The sequence below is a fragment of the Magnolia sinica genome, chromosome 7 (genome assembly GCF_029962835.1).
Source record: "Magnolia sinica isolate HGM2019 chromosome 7, MsV1, whole genome shotgun sequence".
In the NCBI taxonomy this organism is placed as follows: Eukaryota; Viridiplantae; Streptophyta; class Magnoliopsida; order Magnoliales; family Magnoliaceae; genus Magnolia; species Magnolia sinica.
The window spans coordinates 1,495,052-1,506,459 of record NC_080579.1 but is presented as its reverse complement, the minus strand read 5'-3'; the positions used below and the strand labels follow the sequence as shown (position 1 = coordinate 1,506,459).

Genomic DNA, 11,408 nt, shown 5'->3' with positions numbered 1-11,408 from the left:
CCAACCTTGATGTATTTTTTTAGTATATCCACGCAGTCCATACATGTTTAAAGATTATTTTAGGTCATTGTAACGAAATTGAAGTAGAACCAAACCTCATGTGAACCACATTGAAGGAAATAATGGTGATTGACCATTAAAAAATTCTCATGGGCTACAAAAGTTTTGGATCAAGATTATATTTCTCTTCATCCAAGTCTGTGTAACCTTATCAACTGGTTCGATGCCAAATAAACATTACGTGCCAAATAAACATTACGGTGGGCTCTAGCAAGTTCTTAATAGTAGACCTTCAATCACTAATATTTCCTGTAGTGTCGTCCACATAGGATTTTAACACACAATAGTTCACTAAAATGACTTTACAAAACTGATGGACGGCGTGGATATACTATAAATACATCAAGATGCTCTCCACGGTCAGGGCTGCGGCACCCATTGCTCTCCCGGTCCACAAAAAACCCAACGATAACCCGGACTCCATTTTCTGACAGCACGGCTGTCTGATTTTAGTGGACGGTTAGACTGTGAAACTATTCAACGACCCGAATTAAACAAAAAAACGTACGTTAATCACATCTTAGGATCATTCAATCAGTAAAATTCTGAGCTGGTAGCCTATCCATTATATTTTCCGGAATTTAGACGATTCAATTCGAGGTAACATATCCCAAGTGTACAGTTTCTAGGCGCATGTGTATCAACCACAACACACCGCTAGAGTATCAAATCACTCTCCATCTTCCAGCTGCTCGCCCATCTGAGAAGTGCCCATCTGAGGAGAGAGAGAGAGAGAGAGGAGATGGTTCCAAGCAAGCTGTCGTTCGCATTCGATTCGAAATCGGGACAGAAGATCTTAGTCGCTCTCTTGCTGATGATCGCATCCTTCTACAGTGGGACCCTCTTTGGCCGAAAATCCTCCTTCTCCGCCCCTCATCAACATCTCTCTTCAGGTACTTCTCATCCATCCGTCCATGCATTTGATTTTCATCTCATACAACTCAAATTCTACCGTCCAAATCACTGGCCCCACTTTAGATGGCTCATAAACTGAAAATTCCACCGAACTGATCTTCTCACTTTCCGATTAATGGACTTGTCAACGGTTCGGATTGGACGAACAGAATGCCCATTTATCAATTGTTACGATTGTTGAATCGATCTGATCTAACTATTATGGCCTATCTATGGTGGATTCCACGGTTTTGGACGGTTTGATCGGTGTCTGTTGGTCATATTTCCTACTGCCATTGCTGTTTACCTGACAGTCTGACCCACAAGCTGAGGATGGCTCAGAAGCCATCTGGGTCGCTGGTGCGGCGAACTTCGGATTCCACATTCTGCACATTTGACTAGTGATGACACAATATGCACAAGGAGTGCTGGGAATTTTGCCGTTGGGTGTCTGCTCTGCGCTAATTGCCCTCAGTCCAGTTGCCTTTTGGCAATTCCAATGCTTGGGGCTTTGAACTGATTGGATCCCTCAACACTCCTTCATCACACATACGTGTTTGGATGGATACTCACAGCAATGATGAACTCTCCATGTTGGTTGAGGCCATGCCTCTCTAGAGGGCGGTGGGAGAAATGGTGGCCGGATTCATTAGCTTACTTGTGCTGGATGGGCTCCACTCACTTTTACGCTTCTCACATTCCAGCAGGGTCCCACCCAGTACTGAGCCCCAGCCCAACTATTACACATGGATTCTCAGGCTTAATAAGTTGATAGGAATGGATGGATACAGAAAAAGGCCAAATAGTTGATGGCTAGGATGCTCCAATCCGGGAGAGTTTTTGTGAACAGGGTATCATGTTGGGGCCCATCTTAAAAACAGTTTGGATTATTGAACCATGGGCCACACATGTACAAGTTAAAAATTCCAAGCAAACCATACATGCTCATAGGGCCTATCTGATAGGTGGAAATCCATAGAAAAATAAAGTATAATAATTATTGTTTTCTCTTGTTTGATTTGTAAAGGGAATCAGGGATTTGTACTACAATCATTATACTTTTCAAATTCTATCATTCTCGAGCACAAAATTTAAGGTGATCCATGTGAGATGAAGTGGAGATTTCCAATTGCAAATCAAACATCCCACTTTAAACGGATTCCATTGGAATCCATTACTCAATGGTATCTTGGGAAATAATTATTACGAATTCCTTTGTTTTCCCATGAATTGCAACTTATCAAATCAGCCCTTAGGCTTAGACTGTTAAATTATTAGTTTTGATGGTCTCCATAATATGTAAATTTTTTGCTTCTAGTAATTTCCTTTAATGTGGGTGCTTATACTGTCTTCTGATGAAGTGTTACATGACCAGTCATAATCCTTGTATCTTATCTTTTAGATGATAACTTTTCACTTGGGCTTATCTATCAAATTTTGACTTCTATAAAAATTAATATGAATATATTTTTGCATATTCTCCACCTATCAAATTTCTATTCTGTGTTGAAATGTGCAGACAATCATATTTGTTGAAACAGTCAATCGCCTTCTGTGGGCCACCTGTGCTCATCCAAAAGAAATATTAGATACCTTTCCTCAAGAGTCATGCTGTTCTGATCATCAGGTGGGTCGTGGGTACAAAAGACATGGATGGTAAAGAGAAAACTGACCAATGATTCCCATTCAATGTATACATTGGCCCCACCTGATGATCAGAATCACTTGAATTTTGAGAAAGGAATCTACACAGTGGGGTTCTATGTGATGGCATGATTTGTTGAAATCTGTAATCCCCACAATTGAGTGGGGTTCTATGTGATGGCATGATTTGTTGAAATCTGTAATCCCCACAATTGGACAGTTGAAGCTTTTGAAGGCACATCACCATACAAGACCTAGTCAGCACTTCAACTTGCAAGATTATCCCTTGATACTTCTCTCCAAGTCTGGATCATTTTTGGAAAGAAACAAATACACAGTAGGTTTCAGACTTTTAGTTTTCCTTAGGCATACTCGATCAAATTGAGAAGTATTAGCAAGAAAGGATGTACAACAAAAGGAACCGGGTTTCTCAAAAAATACAACAAAAGGAACTAGCCCTTGGCATATAGTGGTTGACAGCTGGATGCCAAATGTCAGAATGAACAAAGCAAGTACAACTATTCTTTGAGGATCAGGAAAAGTATGCTGCTTATCCCTTATAAGTATTTCCATACATTATATATAATGTACTCTTATGCATAAGATATGTAGCATTACATTCTCAAAAAAGAAAAAAAAAAAAGAAAAAAAAAGAGAGAGTATAAAATATGTAGTCAGGAATTATAAGTGTTCCAAGATGCATCAGAATGTGCAGTCCTTATGCATCTATTTTGTAAGAGTGGGGACCATGTTTTGGTCATCTAGACTACAGATACGAAGGAATCCACCATAGATGGATAACGTTCCCAAGATTTCCAGATTAGATGATCCTATCCATCCCATCTATGGCTGTTATTTCGGACGGTTAATGTGTTTTTCGCTAACTGTTTGTTGTTAGGCTGCTTATCCAAGGGCTAGAATTGTCTATTCTGGAATAACTTTTAGGAACTACCATTTATTTTGGGTTCCTTCTGATCAACAGCCTGAATTACTGAGCTAAGGAAGGATCTTGCATGTGCAAATTGACCCATCAGGACACTTCCACATCTTGATCCATCAGGAGCTTATTCCTCATATATATTGAATTTGCTAATGATAAAACAACTGTATAAAATATGTTCGTGGAGTAAGATTGAGATGGGATAAGAGAGAGGGCCCAAAAGGTGTACATGCTCAAGCTTTCTCTCTTCTTTTTAGTAGGCTCTCATAATGCAAGTAAAAAGACAAACATACCCTTCTACTTAAGTTATTACATAAACCAAAGCCATGTACTTAAACTTTCATTATAACACAACCTATTACATAACCCTTTCACACCATTATTGCAGGTGATTTGCAGTTTACAAACAGAATTTCTCTTACCTACAGAAGAACGCCGAATTCGATACCTGAAACTGGGATGAATGTATGCCCCTTGAGATACAATGAGTATATCCCTTGCCATGACATATCTTATATAAAAGGGCTCTCAAATTTAGATTTTTCTAGGAAGGAAGAACTTGAAAGGCATTGTCCTCCACCTGAGAAGCGATTATTTTGCTTGGTTCCACCACCAGAAGATTATAAAATACCGATAAAATGGCCAAGTAGTAGGGATTATGTATGGCGCAGCAATGTGAATCATACACATCTTGCTGAGGTCAAAGGAGGACAAAATTGGGTGCATGAGAAAGACAAATTGTGGTGGTTTCCAGGTGGTGGTACTCATTTTAAGCATGGGGCTTCTGAGTACATTCAAAGGTAATCTGTGTGTGACTGCTGTGTTAAGTTATTTAAGAGTTTCGGTATTACTCTAATTTCTTTTATATCGCAATAACATGCTGTAGCCGAAACTTTGTGGATTGAGATTTTCTTTTTTGCATACTGATTAACTCAGTTAAATGTTAACTTGATTCACTGGGATGTTTATGTAGGATTTCAGCGGGACGTTACATCTTTTACTTGGTTCATTTCTAATTTTTTGTTAAACTGAACAAATTTCTTGAAGACATGAGAGCTGAATAAATGTTTATCTTCCTTTGAGTTGAATCCTCAAAATCTTATTGTTTCTTGAAATGACTGAATATTTACAGATTACAGATTGCTAGATTATACTATGCCATTACTAGTTATGAGTTCATTCAATCATCACCGGGCTAACGATGGTTAGTGGAGCGGCAGAAAAATTCTGTGCGATGATACCCGCATCTAAAACAGATGTAGATCTGCAACATCTGAACAACCTGTATAAAATGAATCATCTCTTTCTTGGAAGGGGAATGCCAGTGTCAACCAAAACCCCAATGAAATCTCCATTGGTTCTTTTAAGCAATTCGAGTCCATAACCATTGGGGCAACAATCTTGTCCTACACCAGTGTTTGAACTTCCAGACAAATTATCCAATCTATATCTATCTATTTACGTACATACATAAATGAATGTTTTCAAGTGACCATATTTACTCTGTGAATATCTGTTTTAAATAGCGAATAGTGTGTAGTGCAGCGTTCATGCCTCTGGAGCATGAGGTGTAAGGTACATAGCATGTAGTGTAAGGTATATGCTACTTCTAGATTTTTAATTAAGGTTGCGGTTGGTTACACGAATATCATTAAATTTCATTATATTTTGCACCAAAACAGACTGACTAATGATAAAATTTCATGATATCCGGCGCAACCATACACAACCTAAAATAATAGGAAAAATAAGGTAAAGATTAACTAGTGTTTGAAATAGCAAATAGCGTGTAGCATAGGGTTCACCCGTCTTGAAGTGTGAGGCCTAAGTACACTCCATGCTACTTTTAGATTTTTAATCAAGGTTGTGTTTGGTTATACCAATTCATGATATTCTGTACCAAATTAGACTGGTTGATAATGAAATTTAGCAAAAATTTCGTGATATTTGGTGCAACCAAACGCAACCTAAAGTAATAGGAAAGGGCAATGATTAAATATAAAGGTAAAGAAAGAGCAGCGAAACTGATTTAATATTGTTACTTATATTTTATTAAAAGCATTGAAAAGTCAATTAATTTTTATTGAAAATATAAAAATTTAACAAATCATTGAAAACATTAATTGATTTTAATGTTGTAGTGAAAAATAACTTTTAATGTGTGCTATGTAGCATGTAATGTAGTTTATGTATCGTATACAAATTATCGTGTTGTGTAGGCTAGATGCGACTTAAGCTATTTTCATGAGTTACGTAGCATTAAGGCTAAACTACACTACATGGCGTAGGCTACGCGGTACATAGTGCAGCTATTTAAAACACTGAGATTAACTATAAATATAAAGGAAGAGCAACAAAACTAGTTTAATACTGTTGATTTTATTATTTTACTAAAATTGCTGAAAAGATCAACTAATTTTTATTGAAAAATAGAAAAAGTAGCAAATCATTGAAAACATTAATTCATTTTTGTTGTAGTGTAAGCTACATAACATGTAGCATGTAGTGTATGTAAATTAACAAGTAGCTTAGGTTACATGCAACTTAAGCTATTTTTATGAGCTACGTTGCGTTAAGGCTAAGCTTTGCTACATAGCGTAAGCTAATTAAAATGGTGTATTGTGAATAGCTTTCTTTCACATGAGGAAAATGAATAAAATGATCGTCATGCATGGCATTGAATCAAAAGAGCACAAAGATGATGATGTGCCCAGTGTTTACGATACAAAATGCACTTGTAGGGTTAATAGGATAGTTCTTATCTTGGATCTTGTTCTTATGAAGTGGTTATAGTGAGCATTTACTCACCATAAATGTTATGATCAGACATGTCCACTCCTTTGGGCTGGCACTTTTGAGGGTTTTATCCAGCTGTTACTTGATATTGTCCTGGTTGGGATGTCTTTAGTTCCCATAAGGATGCTATTATCTATTGTAACTTGGACAAGTACTTGTGTCACTGCTTAGACATGTAGAAAAAATGTCAAACACAACCACCCTACAATTAATATGGTAATGGTATATTATGGAAAATATTTATTGTAATATGACTATACATACAAATAATTAAAAGATATATCCAGGTAAAAATGCATTTAAAATATACAGCAGAAAACCTAACCATGTGAAGGTCACTTGTATACTTGTCTAATTCTGTCATTAACTGATGTTCGTGACTTTTTTCCCATGGTTTTTTCAATTTGATATGTACAAGAGCTCATGTATTTAAAAATTTAAATTTAGCACTTCTATATATAGAGAAATATGTTTAAGGTACATTATTTACCAAAATACACAATGGTAAGTTATGATTTTCTCCGTTACCATGTTAACTCATGTTCATAGCTTCCTCCATCTTTATTTCTTGAACTGCTTAATTGTATGAATTTCATGTGACATCATTATTCTAAACTCATTTATCATGCTGGAAATGGAGCTGGTGCTTAAGTTTCAGCTTTCTTGGTTAACATATAACCATGAACTGAACCTAATGCGACAATCTTGACCGCCTCTCCTAGTAGTTAGTGGGTATCATTTTTTACTCTTGCTTGAATTGTGGACATGGTTACGTATCTTCTTGAGTTCATCTATAAATTCAAGTTGTTTTCTGCAAATGAAGAAATATCATAATTCATAAATTCTGTTGCACATCAGAATTTATTTAGTGAAATGAGATGCACTCAATAATTATATTTTTTAGTTGCATGGAGTTAGTACTAAACAACCAATCTTTTTTTTTGTTCTCTTTGCCTATCTCATTCAGCCGTTTCTTTTGGTAGAGAAACTTTGATGCCTTTTAGTTCTTTGAGTCCGACTTAGGAACTTGTGTGGCTCTTTTGTGGTGAATGCAGGTTAGGAAACATGACAACTAATGAGACGGGCGATCTGCTTACGGCTGGAGTAGCTCAAGTTTTGGATGTTGGTTGTGGCGTTGCTAGCTTTGCTGCATATCTACTTCCATTAGAGATACAAACAATTTCATTTGCTCCCAAAGATGGTCATGAGAATCAGATTCAGTTTGCCTTAGAGCGAGGAATCAATGCAATGATTTCTGCGTTAGCCACAAAACAGTTACCATTTCCTGGAAACTCATTTGAAATGGTGCATTGTTCACGCTGTCGTGTTGATTGGCATGAAAATGGTAAACTCTAGCATGCTAGTAATTTTGATAGAGGGACTTACCACAATCATTTTGTTTTATTGTTTTGTTTTGTTTTTTTTTTTTTTTTTCCATGTCCAACATCAAGGCTAATGTTGTCAAGTATTGCTAGTTTTCATCTCATTTTTGTACCAGTGCCATATGAAGTATATGAAATAGGTAGATTGCAATTCTGATGTTTGTAGGGGCGGCTATGAATTGCATAATAAGAACATCAAATAAACTTTTGGAAGTAAAGACTATCAAATTTCTGTGGGTAGACACATGCGTCCAAATGATAGGAACCAATCGCGAGTTTCGTGAAGATTGCTAGGGAGCCACCCCCCACAACGCCACACCCACCTGCACACATGGACCCATCTCCCACCCTGAGTCTGATACACTTTGAAAAGAATCTGTAGTCAGCCAAGATCATTTTCCGGATAGTTAAGTCATACCTCGCACCAACTCAATTTCCCATCCATTCTCCGTCACCCCATATTCAGCCGCAAGGATCTGATGGAACACTGGGGTATCACTTATCACCACTCAAAATGCTTTCATTACCTTTTAAGTAATTCCGTAAATCGAAGTACGTTTCTGAGACTGCTAAAGAAACCTGAAGCCATAAAAATCTTTTGCTCAGCCACTATGGCAGCAAGGCAGAAAGGGGTTGTGTTCGGGTCGGGCCAACCAGCCCATGTCCTGACCCGACCATCGCCAGCTCTCTATGGTAATCTTGATATTCCTAATTCTTATGACCTTCTATTTTGCATTGCCTTCTGTATCTCCTGCATAATGATATTCTTGATGCTTGTTCTTGTAAAGCTTCTTCCTTTTTACCAGAGCTCCATAGTTTGCAACTTCAAGACATTTTGTAGGCATGACTTTGTAGTAAAAAACTGATTTTTGCTTTACACATGATTCACAGATGGTGTCTTACTCAAAGAAGTGGACCGTCTTTTGCGGCCTAAAGGATACTTCGTTTATTCAGCTCCACCTACTTACAGAAAAGATAAAGATTTTCCAATGATATGGAAAAAGCTCGTAAGTCTGACTACAGCAATGTGCTGGAAACTCATCTCTCAGAAAGTTCAGACCGCAATATGGATTAAAGCAGAAAACCAGTCATGCCGAATTCAGAACGCACAGAAGAAGCTGTTGGATATATGTGATGATGCTGTGGATGATTCTAAACCATCATGGAAAACACCGTTGAGAAACTGCATAAGGCTGACAGATGGGCAACCAAGGGTTCATGAACTCCCACTCAGACCAGATCGTCTGTCAACCTATTCAAAGAGTCTTGAGAATATAGGTTGGTCGATTCTTTATTGTTATGTTAGCACTGACCTAAGGCTGCATTTGGATGCACTATTGAATTGAATTGCAAGAACTAGTTCAGTGGAGAGAAAATGACCAAATTTCAACTGTCTCCCCTAGTATTAATATTTAGGGGCTATAATGCAAAAAATGTTACATAAATTTGGACTTGGAACAAATGAAATGCTCTTCATTACGAATGCAAAGCAAGGTAATTACCATTTGCCGTTTCCCCTGTTGAACTAATCATCAAAATTTGGTTCAATAGTGCACCCAAGCACTCGCTAAACTGATGTTATACATTCATCTCAACTTCTCTTTATGATTATCTAGCTGTTATGTTTTCCTACCATCTGTGGCTTGCACTTATTGGTTTTGATACATACTCTGATTCTCTTCGTTATTATTTGAAATTTTAAACATCTTTGGCAATTAATTCTCAGTTTTATGTGAATGCATGTGCTGTAAGCTTCAATATCTATTGTGAAAAGGTTAGCTTTTGAAGTTCTGATCGAGGTAAATAGAACTTTTGAAGAAAAACCAAACCACTTTTGAAAATTTGACCAACTCAGTTGAAAGCATTTATGCTACTCTGCAATACAAGTAATAGTTTTTTCTTTACTCGTTTATATTTGCAGGCTGTAATCCTTTTCAATAACATAGTTGCAGGACCTTCTACAATAGATGCCATACTCCAAGCTTTGGAATCTTGCTCCTCCCTCCCTAGTTTTTAAGCTTCTTAGTGATTTTACAACCTATTAATTCAATTAAATGGGAAGGGAGGGAGGGAGATTACAAAGAGATAAGAACATAATCTAAGAGATGGTAAAGAGATTACACAGAGGAGGGAGGGAGGGACAATAAAGAGATTGCAAAGAGATAAGAACAGAAGCCGAGGGAAGGATAGTAGAGTTTTTTTTTTTCCTGAAGAGTGGATAGGAAAGAGATTACAAAGAGAGGGAGGGATAGTAAAGAGATTACAAAGAGATAAGAAAGATCTCTATATTATTTACAAAGATAGAAAAAAGGGATCAGATCAGAAGCTAACAAATATAGTAAAGAGATTACAAAGAAATTTGAACAAAAAATTTGCACTTGTGGTGCACTGCAGGGCTGTAAACTATGTGCCACTCCTACACACTGATACTCCCGCTCAAGCTTGTGCTTACATGCCAATCATGCCCATGTTTCCAATGATATCCCGTGGATGATGGCGCTTTGTAGCTTTTGTAAAGATGTTAGCCAGCTTATCCTTGAATGCTATAAATGACATAGTAACTTTTCCCTAACTTTTGAACAAAGTGGCAATCAACCTGCACATACAGGACTGTAAAGCAGCTTATGAAAGACGGGATTATTTGCAATGAGTAAACGGGCTTAATTGTTGTAGTGAGAGGTATTGGGGTCTCCACATCAAAAAAGAGATTTTAAAGAGACAAGAACAAAAGCTAAGAAATAAAGTAAATAGACTACAAAGAGATATGAACAAATTATTTGCACTTGTAGTGCACTGCAGGACTGTAAGATATGTGCCACTCCTACATTCTGACACTCCCCCTCGAGTTGGTGTTTACATGCCAATCATGCCCAGCTTTCCAATGATATCCTGTGGATGATGGCGATTTGGGCTTTTGTAAAGATGTTAGCAAGTTGATCCTCGAGGCTAATGACATAGTCATTAACTTTTCCCTGATTTTTGAACAAAGTGACAATCAACCTCAATGCGTTTGTTCTGTTATGAAAGACTGGATGATTTGTAATGAGTATATCAGCTTAATTGTTGTAGCAAGAGGTATTGGAGTCTCCACATCAAACTCCATATCAGGAAGGAGCTATTTCAACCGAATGAGTTCACAATCAGAGTTAGCCATTGCTTGATATTCAGTTTCTGCTGATAAGCAGGCAACCTCAATTTCTTTCTTGCTTTTCCAGTTAACCAGGTTTCCTCCCACAAATATGCAATAACCACATGTGGATTGTTGATCATCAAAGTGTGGTGTATCAATGTATATCAAGGGACTTTATTACCCTAACACCTCCTTGCACGTGCGGGGTGGGAACTCTGCACGGGAACATACTGACGAGGGTGTAGGGACACTCACACCATAAATAGGCCAGGCTTGATTTCCCGGTCCCTAGGCTGGACCTGGTTTTCCTGACCCCCCGTGGGAGAATAATATATTAGTGAGGCATATTTGCTGCTCTCGAGATTCAAACATAGGACCTTCCTCTCTGATACTATGTCAAACAACCATTTACTCCAAAAGCTCAAGCTGTCTATCAATGTATATCAAGGGACTTTATTACTCTAACACGGATAACCCAACCCAATCAACATCACAATATCCCCTGATATTCAAATGACTGTGATTAAAATATAAGAGACCTTTCCCCAATGCATTCTTAAGA

General features: G+C 37.6%; 1 protein-coding gene across 3 annotated transcripts in view; it reads left to right on the top strand.

The window, feature by feature from the left end:
• Positions 1-658: 658 nt before the first annotated feature.
• The window catches only part of LOC131250787 (probable methyltransferase PMT7), a 29,064-nt gene continuing 18,314 nt past the window's right edge, over positions 659-11,408 (top strand). Inside the window, exons 1-4 of one of the 3 annotated variants that reach the window (XM_058251097.1) lie at positions 758-953; positions 3,927-4,338; positions 7,390-7,679; positions 8,608-8,994. In XM_058251097.1, the coding sequence (XP_058107080.1) occupies positions 803-953; positions 3,927-4,338; positions 7,390-7,679; positions 8,608-8,994 (1,240 nt within the window). In that variant the 5' untranslated portion in view covers positions 758-802. Of the gene's footprint in view, positions 954-2,987; positions 3,140-3,926; positions 4,339-7,389; positions 7,680-8,607; positions 8,995-11,408 lie in introns of those variants that run through there. The other 2 variants (XM_058251098.1, XM_058251100.1) reach the window with 2 other exon arrangements.